The following is a 24,760-nucleotide window of genomic DNA, read 5'->3' on the forward strand; positions in this document are numbered from 1 at the left end:
AAAATGTCTTGGAAAACTGTTTTCCGCCTTGCGTTAACCGGTTAACCAAAAGCGTTAACCGGTTAACACTGTTTGAAAAACTCAAATTTTTTATTTCGTATTGCGTTAACCGGTTAACACTATGCGTTAACCGGTTAACACTATTCCAAAAAGTGTTTAGAAAGCACAACTCTTGTGCAGTCAAACCCCAATCGCGTAACTCTCTGACAACACAACCCTTGTGTCGTCACTAACCCTGATGCACCAATTTCAGACCGTCAAACACATCTCGATTGTTAATTCAGTATGATTGATCAACACGTCATTGCTTCACCATACTAATGTCGGATCAAGAAGCAAACGACCATTGATCGCTCAAAGGAAAACAATCATTGAGTGTTTGAATGAACGAAACGAGAACACTATATCATATATAATGTATTTTGCATCAGGATTACATATATCATATATATGTAACTTGATCGATCTCAATTTAATCTTTGATTCATTCTGTCTTTAATCATAATAATACAGAACAAAACAATTATCAGATTCATGGTTTTGAAAGTGGCTCTGATACCACTGAAGGAGAATTGCCATCCAAGGCACAGCGGAATTTAAAATTTTCTCCATTTAGTGATCCTTACGAATGGGCATGATCAGTGATAGAATCGTTACCTCTTGTGGCGATTCAAACCTTTGGTGCAGATCTCTTGTAACGATCAAAACCTTGGATACATATCCACGGGGCGATCACGAACGTTGAACGATGACAACGTCTCTACTCAGTCCTTAGGAACGGATTCCTTCAATCACAATGCTAGCTGTTATGAATGAAGGCTTTGAGTGAGAGAAAGAGAGATACGAAATTCCAACTCTTCAGTTGTGTTGTATTCCCATACAATGCTTCTGCACAAGAGTTCTATTTATAGAACCACTTGTGTGGGCTTCAAGCCAAAAAGCCCACTTAAGTGTATTTTGGCCCATATCTCATAATATGCCAAAATCACTTAAGTAATTGGTACCTTAACATACTTCGTATTCTACTTAAGTACACCGTACCTTACGATGTTCCTTAGTTGCTCTATCTCTCATCAATCCATCCTTTGTGTGTGACCCTATAGGTTTTCGTGGCGTTGGCAATTATATTAAATCACGTATTTAACATAATAAACAGTGAGCGGTATCTAGCAACACATCACTGCTACCCAAGACACGAAAATGTCATGTGATCTGACAAAACCTCCTGTGATAATAATTATGTGTATAATTACCCCTTTGCCCTTATGTCTATATTGAACACAAGGTATAGACCGTGTCACCATTGTCCAGTTCAATATTGGGCCCATAGACATTTATCCTGTTACGCAGGATGGGCAAATTCCATCTAGGACACTCATGTTCCTCAACATGCTTTGTGGAGTACCCATCAACTATCTTTATGGTTATCCAGTTACGGACAACGTTGGATTAGCAATAAAGCACTCGACTCTACATCTAGGATCCATAGTGGTTTCAGGTCGAAGAGTGGTATACACTATTATTACCATGAGAATAACTTATGACACTTTGCATAACTTTCTATATAGTATTCTCATAGCGGGTCAATCCGGTATAAATATTACTCCTAATATTCATACCTATGTTTAAGACTTGATAACTCTTTATCCATGATCCATGAGATGTGATCATCAGTCTACAAACATAATAGTCTTAATGCTTTAATGTTATCCCACTTCACACTAAAGCTCGACTACGGATACTTTAAGAATAGTGTCCTTATGTTTAATGTGCTCTCATGATTAAGTCACACTTAATACATTAAACGGACTATCTATTCCAGGGACTTTATTAATCAACCATAATAAAGAAAATGCCTTTTATTATTAATAAATAATTCGATACAAGTACCAAAAGTATTGGCCTCTAGGGCTTACACCAACACCATGTAGGATAACAGAGAAGATGTAACATCAACATGGGATAACGGTGTACACAAAATGCAATGTTCATATATGATAACAGAGATGAAATGTAGCAACCGTATAGGATAACGGTGCAGGTAAATACCAAATGTCCGTGTAAGATAACAGAGACAAAACGTAACGACCGTATAGGATAACTGTGCACGTAAATGCAGAATGTAATACAATCGAACGTGGGCATCCACGTAGGATAGTGGTGAACTCAGTGCATACAAACTCAACCATGCAGTGTAGTGGTGAGGAAATGATGACAAATAGGATACGAATCGGAGGTAGAATGTAAATCAGCGATAGAATATCATGGCATGTGCAAGTGTTGTGCAATCATGCTTGTGAATGCGTCATGTGATGATGGATAAGTCGAAGCAAGTCAAAACATACAATCAAGAATCAAATCAAATAGATAATCAATTACAATCACATGCTTGGGGAATATCCATTCACACCGAGTAGCACACGCCTACCGAGATGACATGGCATCAACGGTAGGTAAAGGAGAAGGAGGCCAATCAGTGATATCGAATTACCAAAGCTGGTTAAGGGAAAGGGGACACCTAGCAGTGATATTAGATCAAAGTAGGATAGGGGAAGGCTTTAGCTCCGAGGTCGTGTTGCCCGATGTAAAAAAGCTCATCTTGTTTGGAAATATGTTGCCTTAACCATGGTATCAAGTCACCAAGGCAAGTGCGGAAACGGGGAATATCAATCATTATGCATTAGAGCACAAAACATCAGCGTCTGGCGATGCGAGCTAGACAATGCGTGGGGATCCGATTGCAAGATCCGTTTCCACTTGACCGACTCGATAACAAGAGAGGGGGAATCAGTTCAAAGGCGTCAATGTGTAATGTGAGCTAATGAACGACAAGGACGAAAGTGCGGGGGTCGATTGTGGACCCTCTCCGTTTTCCTTCTCTTGAGGACTTATCAGGGGTATTGGGAAGGGGACGCCTCTTTGGGGGTCTTTAGCACAAAAATAAACAAACAAATCAGATTGCCTGCCCACATGACACAGACTCTCAGCAAACATGGCCTACAGAGTAGGACTTATGCAATGAATGTCTAGGTCCTACTTCTCATGACATTAATGATGAGTGTCTACCCTACTTCTCATGGCATCATATAGTGCGGAAAAGTAAAAGGGTTAAGAAGTATACCAAACGGATAGCAAATCCGTAATGAGCAAGAAATGCTGAAAAACAGAAACCCAGAGAATCTCGTACAAGCTAGGGTCAACCAAACCAGATATAGTTAGAAGGCAGAATATAATCCATAATACAAATGGGCACCGTCGGCGAAAATAAATCGCAACAGCATCGGCATACACGAACCTGCATCACGTAAATACCAAACGAATATAGATAAACAAAGTACATTTCTCGAGAAATGGGAAACCAAGAATCCGTGTGGAATAACAAACTCACGGTAACATATCTCACGTAGAATAGCGAACACGCACCCCCATAAATAAAGGGGAGTGCATTCAATCACGCGCTTGGAACTTTCAATTGGTGTACCTTGCACATCTCAACAAACACGTAAAAAAATAACAAGGAAGAGTAAAGCACATCATATCTTCATCACAATCATAGAATAGAAGTGAGAGAGGTGCGAAAATAGTATGTAAGCACAACAGAGCAACGTCCGGGGCAGCCGTGTATTACCACTTGAGATGCGTGCAAAATTAATCCGAAAACACGCAAATTCAATCACAATGAACATCCACAAGCATACAAACATAAGCATATGTAAACAGGGAGGTGAGAATACAAAGTTCACACAAAACAACACTTAAAATCGACAAAATCCGAAAATAGGCGTCAAAAATCACCAACTCGGAACGCGATGAAAATCGCATGGTGACTAGCAAACGAGCCAATGAACCCAAAAACAAACTCGGTTCGGCCAAAAATCGAGTGGAAGCATGAATTTTAAGCCTTTTAAAAAAACAGAACTGAAAAACGTGCAAAAGTGAATTTCCGAAATAAAAAATAAACCATCTGATTGCTTCGGGAATCACTTACCGATGCGATTTCCATTATTACAAAATGCATACAAGTGCTACGGATCAAAAGTTATGAACAAATGCTTACTTGAGCTCAACTTGATATCATATTTCAAATTAAATCCAAACTCATGGAAACAACAACATTCAAATCCATATCAAATGTTAACACAAATCAAAACAACATTACATTGTCACAAAAGGCGATCACAAAGATTTAGCATACCAAATGGAATCGAAATTAAGCTCTCAAGGGAATATCTCAACAAAATTTGAAGCATATAATCAACCTTGACACAAAAATCCAGCACTTGAACCTAACAAAATATCTCCTATTTCTCAAGCAAATTGTCAAGCATCATGCATTTTCAACACAAAAATTGACACATAAAGCAACACCATCAATACTCATGAATTTGGTTCAAGATTATCAACACAATACTCCATTTCAATTCAAATTAACCTCAAAACAACATCATCCAACTTCCATTAACATCGTTCAACAAATTATCCATAATGAACTCTTACAATTTGCTCCAATGATTTAACAAGAGTTTACAAAATCAACATGATTCTCACATAGCAATTAACATAATCCTCGTCGATTGGGAATCTCCATAATCACCTTCAATTCATTCCAATAATTTTCACACCATTACAATCAATATATTCATCAATAATTATCAATTCAATCAACAAACATTATCCCAACTCTAGCCAATCCCAAGCTTAATCAACATTATCACACAACTTCCAATTATGATCCAAACAAGCAATTGAATTCCTAAATCAACTAAAACAAGCTTGTAAACAACCAAAACAGTACCAGAAACGAGGAAGCTTACCAAAGCGTCACCGAAACATGCACTTGACCGGAGTTGTGGCTGGAACAAGCAATCGGAGAGATAAAGGATCACCGGACAACAACACTGGTCACGAGGAGAGAGACACGTGTTCGCGCATCGGTGAAGCCGCGTCAGGAGGAAACCGGTCGGACGGGATGCATTACCGGAAAGAGTGGACCAGAAATCGGAGAGAGGTTAGTTGAGATTTTGGTAATTTTCCGGAAAAATGATTCGAATGTTCTTCGTGTTCTTGAGAATTTGTATGAAGTTGTTGTGAAAACTCAAGAAGAAAATGCAATTTGATCTTATAGAAAAGGTAGAGCAAAAAAGAGAAGTGTTTGTGAAGAGAGAGAATGGAGAGTCCCAACAAAAAATGATAGAAAATTGAGGAAAAATGAATATATAGTGGTCCCAAAATTTGAATTTGAAATTTCTTCTAAAATGCCGCTTAAACTCCGATCTCGAGGAAACGCGTTTCGGTGCGAAATTCGGTCTCGGGCTTCAAAGCAAAGTCGAAGATGAGTAAATTTGTGAACCGTTTCCATGAGAACGGGATCAATCGGATAAACAAAGTAAATGTTACGTGCGTTCGAATGACGAGAATCGACTGGTCATCTGAGGCGGAAAATTCAAAACGCAGGATTTTCGTGCGCACCTTCCAAAGAACGCGACGCAACTCGATCTTCTGAATACCGTTTGAACTTGGGGTCAAAAAGGGAACTCATAGACGACAAATTTTTTGAAGCAATGCTGCAAGAACCGTCCCGATACGGTAAAAAATGAAGAAGTTATGAATTTTTGAATCTTGCAGAACAGTGGGAAAAAACCATGATTCACATTCGACCTCCGACGCTTTTGCAATATTCTGGAATTTCTGGTGCAGAATTGCTTTCGACTTCAACATACTAAATTTTGGGGACCTTGAGATGGACTTCGTGTCCGAAATTCATCTGGTTTCGACATACGGTTCAGAAGTTATGAATTTTTTATCACACAAGAAACATTGGTTCAACACAGTTTTTCACTGTATAAACTAAGGTACTTGGCGTATTCGGAGACCTTTCTCACAAAGTTAGCCTTCATACTCAACATATGAAATGAAAATAATAACCATCCGGACAACATGGAGAAGAAACTGTATCAATACGTTGATCGGGTGAGAATTTACGGAATTTTGAACAACCGGGAGACGATAAGCAGAAAACTCTGAAACTTCTGTTGAAAATTAATTCCCGCTATCTTCCTCAAGGAATTGGCCTTCGGCCTCAACATATAAAATGTAGAATAAGTTAATACAAAATAGACGGTGAAAGAGCCACTACGGAACAGTCTTCCGAGAAAAAGTTATGAATTTCGTACTTGCAACTAAACACTATTTTCTTCTTAAAACACGTCGAATTGGCTGAAACGCCCGAATACTCTTGCCAAATATAACGAAAATAATCACATGACATATGGAGATAATAAAAACGGGATCGAGCCCCTAAGAAAATGATCTGGAACCCCTGTGGAGTCCGCTTTGACTCGAAACCTGAATTCCTGCTTCATATGGCGAAACCGAATTCCGTTTTCTGTCAAGTCTTTTAACAAAGAAAATCATGGCGCTTGTAGAATAAAACGAGGTGTTGATTCCTTAGGATTGGCAGTAATTTTAGAAAACAAATAATGTAATCATCTCTGTTGTTTTAATATGTTGGGTTGAAAAAATTCAACATCTGGACCAACATGTCATGTACGATGTCACGACATCAGGTCTGTGACATCGCACATGTGTAGGAAACTGAATTAATTAATTCAGTATATGTCATGGGATCAGCAAGGATATCTGGTGAATATCCTAACTCCCTTGTGGAGGTCTTGAAGACTAAATCAGAATATATATAGGCTCTAAATATGGAGATATATATGGAGAGAGTTTAGGTACTTGAAGACCTTGTTTGTAGCAGAATTTTTCTGCTGAAGTTGCAACAGCAAAGAACAAGTCTGCTGCAATTTTCTGAAGGCCCAAATCTAGTTGGGTGATTAGGTTATAAATAGCTGATTGTAATCTAGTTTTTGTAAGCCTCTTAGAATGAAGTTTTAGGAGTGTGTGTAAGGTAAACCTCCCAATCTGTGGGAAGGTTACCATGTGTATCTCAGTGGTAAATCCTGAGAGTTGTTGTAACTCGAAGCCTGTAGGCAAGAGTGATTTTGTTCTTGAATGAAGCTGTGAAGCAAGTTCAAGGTGTGGTAACATTACATTGTATTTGTAGTGATAGGAATGGAAACTGGAGGTTTCTATCTAGGAGTTCCTAGGTATAGATTGCATTGGGTAGGGATTAAGTGATGAGTTGTAAACGGGTGAGTTTAACTCTGAATTGATACTACTAATAGTGGATCTTCTTCCTGGCTTGGTAGCCCCCAGATGTAGGTCATGTTGGACTGAACTGGGTTAACAATTTCCTGTGTTTGTTTTCCTTCTGTATGATATAATCATGTCTGCCATAACTAAGCATGTATTCCAGTCTGTTCATCAAGATAAGAGCAGACCTGATACATAGCCTTCTGTTGGAATGTCAATCAGAATGTTTTGACATTCATCAACAACAGCACATACTGTTTAATAAGCTGATGATTTCAGTTCAGTATGTAGTGAGGTCTGGAGTTCAAAAGCATAACAGACCTGGCCAAAAGATCATTGTGAAACTGTCAAACTGGATGTCTTGACAGTTCTTCCAGTAAGCTGATACTGAAGTAGAGACTGGTTGGTCTTTTATAGTACAGCAAATTTAGCACAGTCTGTTTTCAGGAACCAAACAGACTTAGCATATGGTTCTAGACTTGGATGTCAAACGGAATGTTGTGACATTCACTCCTGACTGCATATGCTAAATTGTTGGATGGTTAGTTTTTCTGTTTCAGGATTTTTCTCAGGCTATTCTTCAGGAATCCACCAGCTGATCTAAAATCTAGGAAACTAACAACTAAGCTACAATTAATGAACCTGGCAAATAATCTATTTGTTAGCTCCTTAATAAGTGGAGATTAGTTTAACTTGTTACAACCTTTAATTTAGGAAATACAAGTACATGACCAACAAACTGGAACAATGTAACAGATAATGTCCAAAACAGGATTGAGACATCCTGCTGATATCTGTGTAGGAAAACAACAGAAGTGAATGATAAGGTGCACATAACTAGGTGTCCCTCCATTCTAGGATGACATAGAAGGAGAGGTCGTGACACTGTGAAAAGGTGCACATTAGTACAGAGTGTAATAACTGTCTTGCTGTAATAGGTACAATGTTAGATCAGATGTCAAGACTTGAAGTAGAACATCTGAATACTGACTACGCCAGAATTTCAATTGGTATCAGAGCAGGCATCCTGTTCTGTCTCTGGATGAGATCCATGGGCGATACTTTCTGGTAGCTGGTAAGGAGTTATGTTAGTACTGATGCTGGAACCTGTGTAAGGTTCTGTAATTCCCTGAATGGTCCCTTGAAGTAGGTGGATGGACTGTTCATGACAGGAATGGTGTGTACCTGTCTCTGGAGGCTGGCAATGGGCCTGTGTGTGGGACAACTGTGCCCGTACTAAATCACACTCAAACCTGGTATGGTCTTGGAGACCAATCTGGTGAAGTGGGTGTTCATTGGTTGAGTTGTATTATGATTTCCGCTGCATAATACCTGGCAAAACTCAAACTCTGATGTAGTTTCCCCTCATGTGGATGAAAGGCTGTTGTATTCAAGATCTCATCATAATCTACTGAAGATGTCAAAGATACTTGAGTGTTCTCAAGTCCACTCAACATGACGTTCTCACTTCAGGATGGTAAGAATCACTTAATCACTGATTCTTCTACTCTCTTGAGTAGGGTATATGAAGACCTTGAAGACTTTCAAGGAAGGTTTGTTCCAAGGAGATGGAACTAATGTTCTATGTGATGTTAGAACATGTTGTTCAACAAGTATGCAGCTACTGGTTGAAGAGCAGATGTTTTTAGGTGTCAAACAAAGGGATACTTCTGTTTGGAACCTACTCCTGACCTGGAAGAGGAGACATCTGTGTGTGATAAGTTGACAAGGGTAGGGTCAACTGTATGTGTGCTCAAGAAGGTCACCTTTAGAAGTCTGATCTCTAGAAGTTGAGCTGGTTGAGATGTGGCAGTGTGCAATCTCCTGCTGTTTGGCATATTTCTGTAGATTGAGCAGGGTTGGATAGTTGTTCCCTGAAGTACTATGTTGTGTTGGAAGACAAGTCCCCTGGATGTTAGCAGTCAATAATGGGGTAACCTGATTGCTGTGTCATTTAAGAGGATTGGAACCATGAATCATGTTATTCAAACACCACGGTCAGAAGTGGGAGTTCTTTCAAGGAGTGAGAATATGAAGATTCATAGGTTGGTTGATGTAGTATGCTCTGGCAATGCATGTCTGCTATTGACTGGTGTTCCTTTAGTACTTATGGTCAGCTAAAGTCTGATTGGTATGATTGGAGTATGCTTAGGTATAACTCATAGAGTTAGTGCCACTGGTAGGGATGGTGTATGTCATGTTGAGACATGTGTGTACAATGCATGGATATTGGTGTGGAGTTTCCATGATTGTTAATTTGAGGGGGAGTTTTGGTTAACCTCCTCACGTTTGGTCAGCCTAGGGTCTGGTTGGCTGTTGACCTGTGTCACATGGGTTCTGGTTGTTGTGTGACACATTTGCAAGGAAGGATTCATCTCTCTCATTCCTAAGGGTGAATCTAATCTGGAAAGAGTCTCAAGACTATTGAGGTGCTTGCAAGCAGAAGATGTTGACACTAGAAGAGTATTTTCAAAGTATTCCTATGGTGGAAGTATCTGAAAGGATAATTGGGAAAGGATTTAAGATCAATGTCTACTTGTGTCAAGTACAAGTATTTAATTGATTATCCTTGGAGCTCAAGACAACTGATGTTCTTAAAGATGTTGGAACATCTCTTCTTCAAGACCCTGTGAAGAATCACAGGAAGGATAGTACATTGGCTTAGGATCTATCTCTTTGGTGGCAGCAAAAGCGTATGATCTCTGAAAAGGTTTCCTGGCAAGAAACATGTACAACCTCGGTGTGTACAAGAAGAAGAAGACATCATAGTCCTGATGGTGGTTACTTGGATCAGTTTATTTCTGATCTAGGTAAGGAAGTGCATTGGCTAATGCACACTGTGGAGTCAAGAACAAGTGACAACATTCTTGACATCATGGAAACAGCCTTGCTTTAGGAAGAGGAATCCTTGGCATAGCTGAAGGGATAGTGTATAACTGGTCCTTCTGAAGACTCATGCATCAAAATGTCTGATGTCTTTGGAGAAGAAGCAGGGATTCATCGAGGTGTGAACTTGGATGACTTAACTGCGAATCTGCAGGATGGAGGTTGTTTACTCAAACTTGGTTCCACAATCAAGTCTATGAGAACATTGAACTCTTGTTCTGTGAAGGGAGGAAGTTCTTTCAAGTGGCAGAAGAAGGAGCTGAATTCAACAGCCTGATGTCAAAACACAATGTTGTGACATTTGGTTCAACATCAGATTCTTAGTTGGTGAAGTGGCACATCAACTTGAGATAGAAGGATCTACAGGGGTGGAGACTGGACAGTTCAACAATTGAAGTTCAAATCTCACTTGGAAGGTCAGAATATCTTTGGGAGAAGTCTGATAAACGTGGGGAGGCCAAAAGGCAGCACTTGACCTTGTCATATGAGAATTCATGAAGGAGGTAATCAACCAGTGACATTTGGTCTATCTCAGAAGTGGGTTCGAAGAATCAAGATAATCGATATGGCAGCTGATTAGTCTTGAGGAAAGTCTGAGACTATTTACTTTTGAGAAGAAAAGTAGTTAGTTGAAGACAACAGGAGGGGTCTTCTCTTCATCCCTTGGAGCTTGTGGTAGGAGTTCTGAGCTATCCATGGAAGACTGTCTCTGGTAATGGGATGAGAGTGTATATATCCCAATGTATGTTTGGGTTCCTCTGGCCCAAGCTTGTGACTCAGCAATATCTGAAGTCTATCAGATAGTGCTCCTTGTGATGCTGTGAAGGATATCCCAGCTGAGGTTAAAACATCTTGTGAAGTGATCTTCTGTTCTGGTTAGAAGAGAGATGGACACAGAGTGTGGATGTGTTCAGCCAAGAGGGTTGGACAGAGGGTGCGCTCTTGAAGACATGAAGATGCGTCTTATGTTTTCCTTTCATCAAGTGGTCTGGAATCTCCTTGAATCAGGAAGTATGTGAAGGTCCAACCTTGGGGTGTTGGATATGATCATGTGTGACCTCCAAGAGAGTAGGTTGTCCATGACAGGGGGAGTGTGTACGTGTGCTGCAAGTAATCACCAAGCTTGTGGTCTATGTGCTCTCAGATAACGGGGTATGGCAACCTGTTAGTTTTCAGGATGCTGTGATGTGTGGCAAGGCTGAGTGAGCAGAAGAATGTCTGACCGGATGTCATGACATTGCCCTGGACAATGCTGTTAATTCCTTCTGAATCTTAAAGTCATTAGGAATTATGAGGGTGATGTGGCTAAGTCTGATAAACCAGAATAAGCCTGATGGCTACAGCTGTGTGGTACAGGGGGAGTAACCATCAACTGAAGTGTGAAAAGTTGGTTGTAGCAGTGCTAGGTGTCAAGTCTCTACTGGAGGTATGACAGAGGTCTTGGGAAATGTTGAATAATGGCTGAATGCAGGAATATTAAGACATCGCGTGCTACGTGTCTGACTGCATATATGGAATGGTCTCCATGCACTGGAACGGCTGTTTTGGAAAAGAAACAGTCAAGAGCTATAAAAGGTATTCAAAGATAGTTTGAGATTTTGTTGGTGATTCTCTGACTGTTTCTCAGCAAAAATAAATGCATCTTGACCAAGCATTTATTTCTACCGGAAATTCCTAGGCACATGCAGGGCTATTTAAAGGATGCAATAGCCCTCTTCCTCTCACAAGAAAAACACTCCATTCTCAGAATCATGGGGTATGTTAAGGTTTGGGCAAGCTGCGCCTGGATCTGGTTTTGTGAAGGGTGCCTTTACAAATGTTTAGCTAAAAAGGGGGAGAGAAATATAGTCCTAGGGTTGAGAATGTACCAGAAGAAAGCCAACTGTGGATGTGGCAGCAAATAGAAGTTGGCATCAGGCACAAAATCCACCAACTGGGTTTACCACTTGTGTCTTGTGATCTGAGTTAAGAAGACAGTTGTGCCTTGTGATCTGAGTTACATTGTCTATCTACTCAGCATTACATATTCTTCAGGAAGCTCTCCGGTTGAGGGGAAGGGTTCTGGTACAACTAAGTCTTGTCCCTCTTCTTCCCCATGTACACCAACCTTGGTGTTTGTGGTGGTGGAGCCAATGACGGAGATGAAGAGCATTCCCAAATTGGGATGTTTTGTCCAGTGTAGTGTTTATTTGTTTTAGCTAAAATTTGCCAAAGGGGGAGATTGTTGATTCCTTAGGATTGGCAGTAATTTTAGAAAACAAATAATGTAATCATCTCTGTTGTTTTAATATGTTGGGTTGAAAAAATTCAACATCTGGACCAACATGTCATGTACGATGTCACGACATCAGGTCTGTGACATCGCACATGTGTAGGAAACTGAATTAATTAATTCAGTATATGTCATGGGATCAGCAAGGATATCTGGTGAATATCCTAACTCCCTTGTGGAGGTGTTGAAGACTAAATCAGAATATATATAGGCTCTAAATATGGAGATATATATGGAGAGAGTTTAGGAACTTGAAGACCTTGTTTGTAGCAGAATTTTTCTGCTGAAGTTGCAACAGCAAAGAACAAGTCTGCTGCAATTTTCTGAAGGCCCAAATCCAGTTGGGTGATTAGGTTATAAATAGCTGATTGTAATCTAGTTTTTGTAAGCCTCTTAGAATGAAGTTTTAGGAGTGTGTGTAAGGTAAACCTCCCAATCTGTGGGAAGGTTACCATGTGTATCTCAGTGGTAAATCCTGAGAGTTGTTGTAACTCGAAGCCTGTAGGCAAGAGTGATTTTGTTCTTGAATGAAGCTGTGAAGCAAGTTCAAGGTGTGGTAACATTACATTGTATTTGTAGTGATAGGAATGGAAACTGGAGGTTTCTATCTAGGAGTTCCTAGGTATAGATTGCATTGGGTAGGGATTAAGTGATGAGTTGTAAACGGGTGAGTTTAACTCTGAATTGATACTACTAATAGTGGATCTTCTTCCTGGCTTGGTAGCCCCCAGATGTAGGTCATGTTGGACTGAACTGGGTTAACAATTTCCTGTGTTTGTTTTCCTTCTGTATGATATAATCCTGTCTGCCATAACTAAGCATGTATTCCAGTCTGTTCATCAAGATAAGAGCAGACCTGATACATAGCCTTCTGTTGGAATGTCAATCAGAATGTTTTGACATTCATCAACAACAGCACATACTGTTTAATAAGCTGATGATTTCAGTTAAGTATGTAGTGAGGTCTGGAGTTCAAAAGCATAACAGACCTGGCCAAAAGATCATTGTGAAACTGTCAAACTGGATGTCTTGACAGTTCTTCCAGTAAGCTGATACTGAAGTAGAGACTGGTTGGTCTTTTACAGTACAGCAAATTTAGCACAGTCTGTTTTCAGGAACCAAACAGACTTAGCATATGGTTCTGGACTTGGATGTCAAACGGAATGTTGTGACATTCACTCCTGACTGCATATGCTAAATTGTTGGATGGTTAGTTTTTCTGTTTCAGGATTTTTCTCAGGCTATTCTTCAGGAATCCACCAGCTGATCTAAAATCTAGGAAACTAACAACTAAGCTACAATTAATGAACCTGACAAATAATCTATTTGTTAGCTCCTTAATAAGTGGAGATTAGTTTAACTTGTTACAACCTTTAATTTAGGAAATACAAGTACATGACCAACAAACTGGAACAATGTAACAGATAATGTCCAAAACAGGATTGAGACATCTTGCTGATATCTGTGTAGGAAAACAACAGAAGTGAATGATAAGGTGCACATAACTAGGTGTCCCTCCATTCTAGGATGACATAGAAGGAGAGGTCGTGACACTGTGAAAAGGTGCACATTAGTACAGAGTGTAATAACTGTCTTGCTGTAATAGGTACAATGTTAGATCAGATGTCAAGACTTGAAGTAGAACATCTGAATACTGACTACGCCAGAATTTCACGAGGACACTGAATCCTTCTGGAATGAATTCGAAGAGACCTTGATCCTGTATGAATGTTGATTATATATGAATGTTATGCAAATGAGGCGACGCAGAAGCCAAAAGTATTAAAAATCAGAGTGCGAATTTTGGGGTACAACAGTTGCCCCTATTCAATCTTCTTAAAGTGAAGAGGTTGAAAAGCAAATGATTTCAATCGTTCAGGGTGTGAGAGGATTGAATACCAAAATGAACCCAAAATTTTTCACTCTGTGACAGAGGAAAACAACAGGGTAAAGGGTTTAGCATTTGGAGAAAGGATTTAGAATTCAGAAAATGGGGTAGAATTTTAGAATCTGAATAGGATATCTGGAAATGGCTCAGGGTAGGATATCTGAGGGAAAGAAATTCAGAGGTAGGATATCATCTGAATTTGATATAGGATAAAAATTGGGATTTTGGATAGGATAAAAATTGGAATTTGGGATAGGATCCTGACAACTTTACTTGGGACAACAAGGTTCTAAGGACCTCTACAAAGAAATAAACTCAATTGCCTTGTGCATTGATGCATGTTTGACTTTTTCTTATGGAGTAACATTCCAAGGTTAATGGAAATTACACATTTAGAGGATGTAAATGTAATGATGCATGACTTTGCTGGGAAATAAATGAGATACAAGGAAACGTCCTCCGGGGAAATCCTTGCAACACCTGGAGCTCTGTGGGGAGAAACCACCAGGTGCATAATCTGCAGGAGATAAAGCAACAGTCGACCTTCTGGCGAGAGGTGTCACTCCGATGGGGAAAGGAAAACAGTCGACCTCCTACTAGAAATGTTAACCCTGCTGAGGATAAGGATCCATCATCAACTTCCGGGGAACAAGAATTCCGGCCTGGCGCTCTTGTAGGGATATCAGAATCATCTCACAAGAACTTCACCAATACTCACTGGGGGGACTCGAGGGAATCTCAATCTGCTGAAGATATAACAACCTTGACGTATAAAACCCTACTAGGGAGAATGGAAACTTCAGACAACGCTCGGCTAGGGATGAAGAATCTCCGATGGGGAATAAACAACTCCTCGAACATTGCTCAGCTTGGGAACACAATGGAATTTCAATCTGCTGGAGATAACATCCACGGGGAATAAGAATTCTGGAACGCAACCTCCCAAACCATCAGCCGGGGAGCTGTCAACATCAAATAACACTCCATCTGGGGAAATATCTTTAGGTACACAACACCTGCTGGGAAAGACTCTCCTGGGGACATTCATCGATTAACCTTCTCCATCACACTCTCTTCTTGGGGAACATCCCCAGGTAGACACCTGCTGGGGAAGAACCACAATCCAACAAATGGATGTGCTAGAGGCAAGCAAAATACTAAGAGATCGGATCCTCTTAGCCAACCCTCAGCTTGGGGAGAGATCTCAGAAATGCGACTTGTGGGGATAAGATGACAACAACACCTTGGTTGCCGTCTCATCATCCCCTGCTTTAAGCAAACAACTGTTATGGAACGCCGTTCCTACAACACAGACAAGCAAGCAATACGCTGGGTATGATATGGATTACTCTGGCTACCAACCAGGTTACCTAGAATCACAGGTAATCTAACATGTTTTATTTATCATGTTATGCATGGCCTCAAATTTCCAAATGCAATGCTTATAAAAAATTTGGACGTCTTCCGCAAACAAAACAGATAAAAATAAAACAGAGATATTTTGACTGAATAGTATTTTATTGATTGAAAATTAGCTTGTGAATGGGAAATCACAATAGGAAGCAACCCCTAGAAAAAGGTGATTGCCAAAAGTAAAACAAACTAGTATTTACAAAATGGCAACGGTGAATGGATATACACCAGGTTCCAGTTCGGCTATGGGTCTTGTGTCCTCAACGCTCTCATCCCGTTGCTTTCTGAAGAAAATTATTGGATCAATTCTTGGCCTTCAAAATTTTGTCTAAAGTGAAATCGGAGATCCATATCAAGACGTAGTCGTTCGCTTTTAATCCCTAACTTTTGCCTAGATCGCTCTTTCGAGTTTTCGATCCACCGGGATACTCTTTTTTGCCTAAATTGTCTTTTCAGGTTTTCAACTTAGCAGGTCTACAATTCTTTTCATTTCTTCTTTTTTTTTATCCCTAATTTTTTCCCGAGCTTTTATTCTTCTTTTTTATTTGCTCGCTGGGAAGCCCGTTTTTGCCTAAGCCGTCGACTTAGTGGGTCTCTTTTATGCGAAGAATTTTTTGACTATGTCTGCGTTAACAGGGAGTGGAAAATCTTCTCCATCCATAGTGGCTAGCATCACGGCTCCTCCAAAGAAAACCTTTTTGACAATGAAAGGTCCTTCGTAATTCGGAGTCCACTTGCCCCTGGGATCTAACTGAGGTAGAGTATTTCTTTTCAGAACAAGGTCACCCACTCGATAGCTTTGAGGATGAACCTTCTGGTCGAATGCCGTCTTCATCCGCTTCTGGTATAACTGTCCATGACATATAATAATCATCCTCTTCTCTTCAATCAGGTTCAACTAATCCAGTCGGTTCTGTACCCATTCGGCTTCATCAAGCTCAACATTTGTTAACAGGCGAAGAGAGGGAAACTCAACCTCTACAGGAAATACTGCCTCCATGCCATAAACTAAAGAGAAGGGGGTTGCCCCGGTCGAAGTGCGTACCGAAGTACGATAGCCATGAAGTGCAAAAGGAAGCATCTCATGACAATCCCTATAAGTCACAATCATTTTTTGCACAATCTTTTTAATGTTCTTATTAGTTGCTTCGACCACTCTGTTCATCTTCGGACGGTAGGGAGAAGAGTTATGATGCTTGATCTTGAATTTCTGGCATAATTCAGTCATCATCTTGTTGTTTAGATTAGATCCATTATCAATAATGATCTTTTCTGGGATTCCGTAATGAAAAATGATGTTTTGCTTGATGAAGCAGGCAACAACCTGCTTGGTCACATTCGCATAGGAAGCAACTTCAACCCACTTGGTGAAGTAATCAATCGCTACTAGGATGAAGTGATGTCGATTAGAAGCGGTAGGCTCAATTCGTCCGATCATATTGATACCCCACATTAAGAAGGTCCAAGGAGAAGTCATGACGTTCAAAGGCACATGAGGAACATGCACTTTGTCTCCGTAAATCTGGCACTTGTGATAGGCTTTAACATGTAGGCAACAATCGCTCTCCATGGTCATCCAATAGTAACCTGCTCTCAAAATCTTTTTCTCCATGGTATGACCACTGGAGTGAGTTCCGAATGATCCCTCATGAAATTCTTTGATAATTTTGTATGCTCTGTGTCTCTCCACGCATCTGAGCAGCACCGAGTCATAATTCCGCTTGTACAACACATCTCCATTAAAAAAGAATTTAGTTGACAACTTTCTCAATGTCTTCTTATCCGTAATTGTTGCATTTTCAGGATACTCCTGCTTTTTGAGGTACCTTTTGATATGAAATACCAAGACTTATCATCTTGAAGATCATCATCAGTTGCATAGCAAAATTCCGGTTCATCTAACCTCATAATTATGATGGAAGGTGCTTCATTCTCCCACTTAACCTTGAACGTTGAAGCTAATATAGGTAGAGCATCAGCCAAATGGTTCTCTTCTCTTGGGATGTGGCTGAAAGTGATCTCCTCAAAATAAGGAATCAACTTTATCACATGCTTTCTGTAGGGGATAAGATTTGGGTGCCGAGTTTTCCAATCTCCTTTGATTTGACAATTCACAAGTGCAGAATCCCCATACACTTCAAGAAACTTGATCCTCATGTCAATCGTAGCTTCGAGTCCCATAATGCAAGCCTCATACTTCGCTGTATTGTTTGTGCAATCAAAACAAATACGAGTAATGAACGAAATATGGAATCCAGTGGGAGAAGTAATAACAACACCAACACCATTATCCACAACATTAGAGGCACCATCGAACATGAGCGTCAATCGCGCTCCCGGTTCGGGTCCTTCATCCGGGTTTGGTCTGTTAAAATATTGATCCAGGAATAACACATCCTCATCAGGAAATTCAAACTTCATTGGCTGGTAATCTTCGACGGGCTGGTGAGCCAGATAGTCAGCAATGACACTACTCTTGATAGCTTTATATGTAGTGTATTGAATATCATACTCTGTTAAAATCATTTGCCAACGGGCCACCCTTCCCGTGAGAGCAAATTTTTTGAAGATGTACTTGATCGGGTCCATCTTTGAGATCAACAACGTGGTATGAGTCAACATATACTGCCTTAGTCGACGAGTAGCCCACGCTAAAGCACAACAAGTTTTCTTAAGCAGTGAATATTTGATTTCACAGCTGGTAAATTTTTTGCTTAGGTAGTATATTGCATGCTCTTTTCGACCAAACTCATCATGCTGCCCCAGTACACACCCCATCGACTCATCGATAATAGTAAGGTACATGATTAATGGTCGTCCTTCAACAGGAGGCATTATAACCGAAGGTTCCTGCAAATACTCTTTTATTCTTTCAAATGCTTTCTGATAGTTATTATTCCAAACTATTGCCCGATCTTTTCTTAGAAATTTGAATAATGGTTCGCATGTGGCCGTTAGGTTGGAGATAAACCGAGCAATGTAGTTTAATCTCCCTAGGAACCCACACACTTCTTTTTCAGTTTTAGGTGCAGGCATCTCTTGAATAGCTTTTACTTTTGCAGGATCGACCTCGGTTCCTCTTTCACTGACCAGAAAACCAAGCAATTTTCTCGATCGAACCCCAAATGTACACTTGTTGGGATTCAACCGTAGTCTGAACTTTCTCAATCTTTCAAACAACTTCAACAAATTCACCAAATGTTCCTCTTCCGTGTGGGATTTGGCGATCATATCATCTACATAGCATTCGATTTCCTTATGGATCATGTCGTGAAATAACGTCACCATAGCGCGTTGGTAAGTTGTCCCAACATTCTTCAAACCAAACGGCATAACCTTGTAGCAAAAGGTCCCCCACGGGGTGATGAACGTAGTTTTCTCCATATCTTCAGAAGCCATCTTGATCTGATTATAACCGGAGAAAACATCCATAAAGGAGAATATAGAAAACTGCGCAGTGTTATCAACCAACACATCAATATGCGGAAGAGGAAAATCATCCTTCGGGCTAGCTCGATTCAGATCTCTGTAATCACACACATACGAACCTTGTCGTCCTTCTTTGGAACAGGAACAATATTATCTACCCAAGGTGGATAAGAAGTCACAACAAGAAAACTAGCGTCCCACGGCTTCTGAGCTTCATCCTTAATCTTCTTAGACATATCCAGGCTGGTCCTTCTAAGCTTCTGCTTGACAGGCGGACGTTCTTCTCTCAACGGAAAGCGGTGCATAACAATATCAGTATCAAGCCCCGACATGTCCTGATATGACCAAGAAAATATGTCAGCATACTCTTTCAACATGGTGATCAATCTCGTCTTCACACTGTCCTCTAGAGAAGCACCGATCTTGACATTCCTGATATTATCCTCAAAGCCCAGATTCACAACCTCAATATCTTCTTGATGCGGTTGGATGACCTTCTCTTCTTGCCTCAGTAGTCTAGACAATTCTTCAGGCAATTCACAGTCTTCCTCACTTTCTTCTTCAGCTTGGTAGATCAGATTATCAAAGTCATAACGAGCCATAACAAAACCGTTATCAATGGATTCCGACGTGGATGTGGATCTGCAATTATGATGTTTTTATGTTTTAGGGTGTGTGTGATAAACATTTTTATTTTCAAAGAAATTAAAGCAAAAAAATAAAGACAGGGAACAAAATATTTGAATTCAAAAAGACTTCCTTTATTTGATGATAAAAATTGAAAATGGAAATATGGAAGCCCTACATGATTCGCCAACACCTTGGGCAGAGCGTGGGAATTATTGCATGATAACAAAAACATAAGAGACAATTACTCTTGATTAAAGGTGACTTGGACGATGCCCATTACACTCCAGTTGCTAAGCTCTTGACTTGAAACACTGGGCTTGATCCACTGGTCCATCTCATAATTGTTGTCCACCTCATCCGTAGCAATGTTCACTTGGCCATCTCTGACAATACCACCACTAGCAAACTTCACAGGAGTGAAGGAACTTGACAGCTTAGGAGTGGTGCTCTTAACAGCAGGTATGAAACCAAGGCCAAATTTATCAAACTTGGGAGGGATATCCAACACACGGCCCAACCTTCGGGGTGACCCACCTCCACTACAGCTTTAGCATCCTTCAGCGAAGACATCTGAACAACAAGCTTATTCTCCTCAGACTGAGGAGCTTTGATCACATGCACCGCCTCAAAAGTCTGAAATGGGGTTTCATGAATCTCACCTTCCACTTCCATGTAGCGGAAAGACGACAAGTGACTCATAATATACTCTTCTTACCCGCAAACTGTTGCAATTTTACCGCCGATAGGGTATTTCATTTTCTGATGCAAAGTAGATGTCACAGCTTCAGCATCGTGAATCCAAGGTCTACACAGCAAGAATCAATATGCTAGGTGTATGTCCATTACAAAGAAGGTAGCAGTAAGTGAAGGAGAATTGCGGTCCAAAACGCAGCGGAAATTAAAATTTTCTCCTTTAGAGATCCTTACGAATGGTCATGATCAGTGATAGAATATTTACCTCTTGTGACGATTGGAACCTTTGATGCAGATCCACGAAGCGATCACGAACGTTGAACAATGACAACGTCTCTACTCAGTCCACATGAACGGATTCCTTCAATCTCAGTGCTAGCTAGTATGAATGAAGGCTTTGAGTGAGAGAGAGAGAGAGAGAGAAAACGAAAATAATGCAACCGCCAATTTTATGCTTCTGCACAAGGGTTCTATTTATAGAACCACTTATGTGGGCTTCAAGCTAAAAAGCCCACTTAAGTGTATTTTGGCCCATATCTTATAATATGCCCAAAATCACTTAAGCCCATGGTACCTTACCATATTTCGTATTCTACTCAAGTACACCGTACCTTACGATGTTCTATAATTCACTTAAGGGCACCGTACCTTACGGTATTCCTTAGTTACTCTATCTCTCATCAATCCGTCCTTTGTGTGTGACCCTGTAGGTTTTCGTGACGTTGGCAATTATATTAAATCACGCATTTAACATAATAAACAGTGAGCGGTATCTAGCAACACATCACTGCTACCCAAGACACGAAAATGTCATGTGATCTGACAAAACCTCCTGTGATAATACTTATGTGTATAATTACCCTTTTGCCCTTATGTCTATATTGAACACAAGGCATAGACCGTGTCATCCTTGTCCAGTTCAATATTGGGCCCATAGACATTTATCCTGTTATGCAGGATGGGCAAATTCCATCTAGGTCACTCATGTCCCTCAGCATGCTTTGTGGAGTACCCATCAACTGTCTTTATGGTTATCCAGTTACGGACAACGTTGGATCAGCAATAAAGCACTCGACTCTACATCTAGGATCCATAGTGGTTTCAGGTCGAAGAGTGGAATACACTATTATCACCATGAGAATAACTTATGACACTTTGCATAACTTTCTATATAGTATTCTCACAGCGGGTCAATCCGGTATAAATATTACTCCTAATATTCATACCTATGTTTAAGACTTGATAACTCTTTATCCATGATCCATGAGATGTGATCATCAGTCTACAAACATAATAGTCTTAATGCTTTAATGTTATCCCACTTCACACTAAAGCTCGACTACGGATACTTTAAGAATAGTGTCCTTATTTTAATGTGTTCTCATGATTAAGTCACACTTAATACATTAAACGGACTATCTATTCCAGGGACTTTATTAATCAACCATAATAAAGAGAATGCCTTTTATTATTAATAAATAATTCGATACAAGTACCAAAAAGTATTGGCCTCTAGGGCTTACACCAACAGTAAGGATCTGAGGCCCCAGTTTAATCGGAAGATCTACTTCACCAAAGACTGACTTCTGAGAGCCGTCGAAGGCCCTAACACACAGGTCACTCAGACGTATCTCAACACCAGAATAATCAATTTTCAACAATGCAGACTTGGGAAGCACATTCAGGGATGACCCTGTATCAACCAAAACTCGAGAAAGAGTAGTCCCTTTGCACTCAATCGAGACGTGCAAGGCTTTGTTGTGGCTTCGTCCCTTAACATGGAGATGACTATCAGTAAACCCGAGATCATTCTACGCAGAAATTCCAGCCACGACTCCTTCCAACTGGTTTACTATTTTTACTTAAGGCACAAACACCGAGCTCAGTAGCTTAACCAAGCTATTTCGATGAGATTCCGAACATAGCAGCAATGATAAGATTGAAATTTTGGATGGAGTCTGGCTCAGGTGATCTACCAGCTTGTAGTCATTCTTCCTGATAATTTCAACAACTCCTCAACTTCTTGGGCTGTGGACGAACCAACATCATCCTTCGGTAAGTTGACCTTAACAGGTCCGGGGCCATCAGCCACCTGCTTCCCTTTAGCTTTCGCTAAGGCATCTGCAACATCTTGGGGATTGGATGGAGCAAACACTCTCCCACAACGAGTGATTCGGCCAGTGCCGGAGAAGTCCCCCGCATTCACATCTTCTTTCTCAACTTCCTCCTTCTTGGTAGGAACAGGAATAAACACTTGTTTAACACCATGATAATAGACGTTGAAACCGTAATGCTAAGGCACCGCCTTTTCACTCGAGTACGGAACCGGACCCCGTAGGGTAACAACCAAAGGGACAGGCCTAGCAGGAGCAAAAATCCTCTTTGGGGTATAAGGGATAGAAATCACAACTATTTCTTTTTCAACCTTCTCAACTTTCTCATTTTCTAACTCTTTAATTGGTCTGTCACACTGGAGAAAACCCATATCAAGCAAATACTGAATACCTACCTTCAACTTACCACAACCCTCATCACTTTTCTGACAATCCTCATAGAAAGCGGAGCAACTAGGATACACACAATATTCAACCAAATATTCCTTGATAGCCAACAAGGGAGTAGCTAACTCACCAACCTCTGTTATCAGATTCAAATGCTCACCAGTATATACAACCTCAACCATATTAGCAGCCGCAACATGCACATGCATATGATTCTGAATGACATTAGGAGCATTAACCGGCGTGAACTGCACAACCTTTGAATCCAGCAACTCCTATAATTTGTATTTCAGAGCCCAACTGTTCTCCATATCGTGCCCCACACCACTAGAGTGGTAATCACAACGAGCGTTGGCATTAAAATTTGCAGGCACTTTGTTGGTCAAGGGAGGTATTTCTTTCAGGGTAACCAACTTCAATTGCAACAGATACTGTAAAGCCTCAGAATAAGACATAGGAGTTGGGTAAAAATTCTTCCTAGGCTGCCTTTGCTGATATTCACGGCGCGGTGCATTTTGCTGCGGAGCAGGTGCAGGCTGGGCCTGAGAAGCGAGGATTGTGACAACATTAACCTGAGGTTGATCGTGCTGACGACGTCTACCTCTTCCACTTCTATGTCCGTAAACTGCATTGACTTCTTCTTTCTTTTTAGGATACCCTGAGAATGGCTTTTTGCCAGCTCCGCCCGGAGCATTATCGTCATTACCCATTTGGAGTTTTCCTAACTTCAATCCGATCTCAATTCTTTCTCCTTCCATCACAAGCTCAGAGAACCCTACTGACGTACTGCCAACCATACAATCATAATAGACACCTTATAGCATACCCATAAACAGGTCAACCATTTCTCTCTCCGACATGGGAGGATGAACATGAGCTACGAGTTCCCGCCACTTCTGGGTGTACTCCTTAAACGATTCATTCTTCCCATGTGAGAGGCTTTACAATTGAGTGCAATTAGGAGCCATGTCAATATTGTATTGGTAATGCTTAACAAAAGCCTCTACCAAATCTCTCCAAGTCCGAATATACATTCTTTCAAGCTTCATGTACCACTCCAAAGACGCCCCAGATAGTCTATCTTGGAAGAAGTGCATGAGAAACTTCTCATTGTCCGAATACACAAACATCTTCCTATAATAGGCCTTCACATGTGTTTTTGCACAAGTATCCCCAGTGTACTTGTCAAAAACGGGCACCTTAAACTTCGGGGGAATCCTCACCCCGAGAACCAATCCTAGGTCCATCATATCCATGCCAAGCAGGCCCTGCCCTTCAACAGCTTTCAGACGTTCTTCCAACCTCTAATACCTCATGTCCCCAGCTGGGACACTGATCTCACTATTATGCATAGAAAAGCGGTCATCATTATGGTCAACTTCAGAACCCTAATATTTGCCGTACATTTCCCCTGGAATAGCCTGAGGACCGTGATAAGAAGGGGATGAAGGTGGCGGAACATATTCGTGATGCACCAGATTAAAATTCGGATTACCCTGATTCCCTGAAATGAAACCTTGATTACCAACTGGTCCATCATGCAGACCATGGTTACGGCTAGCATTGCCATGACCATTAGCATGGTTACCATCCAAGTTCAGTCCCTCGAAATCAACAAGGTTGGGACGAGACTGTCCAACCGAAACATCTCCATACTCAAAAGGACGATGCCCACGGGGCGTCTCTACCAAAGCCCTTCATTCTTCTTGGTTCCTGGTCACTGTCAACATTTCTTCCATAAACTGTGCCATGCGAGCATCCATCTGGGCCCGCATCTCTTCCAGGATTTCTTGTATCTGGTCCACTCTCTTCCGATTCCCTCAAGTCGAATAACAGTGAACGAATGAGTCGGCAATCTTCTGCAAAAGAGACTGAAAGATGAGAAAACCGGAA

At 40.7% G+C, this 24,760-nt stretch overlaps 1 protein-coding gene across 1 annotated transcript; it reads right to left on the bottom strand.

Moving 5' to 3' along the window:
* Positions 1 to 16,512: 16,512 nt before the first annotated feature.
* LOC127104495 (uncharacterized) lies at positions 16,513 to 18,203 on the bottom strand. Its single transcript, XM_051041680.1, has 2 exons — positions 17,458 to 18,203; positions 16,513 to 16,708 (listed from the first exon to the last, which is right to left on the bottom strand). The coding sequence occupies exons 1-2, from the start codon at positions 18,201 to 18,203 to the stop codon at positions 16,513 to 16,515; spliced, it is 942 nt and encodes a 313-aa protein (XP_050897637.1).
* Between the last annotated feature and the right edge of the window lie 6,557 nt (positions 18,204 to 24,760).

This window comes from Lathyrus oleraceus, chromosome 7, assembly GCF_024323335.1.
Source record: "Lathyrus oleraceus cultivar Zhongwan6 chromosome 7, CAAS_Psat_ZW6_1.0, whole genome shotgun sequence".
In the NCBI taxonomy this organism is placed as follows: Eukaryota; Viridiplantae; Streptophyta; class Magnoliopsida; order Fabales; family Fabaceae; genus Lathyrus; species Lathyrus oleraceus.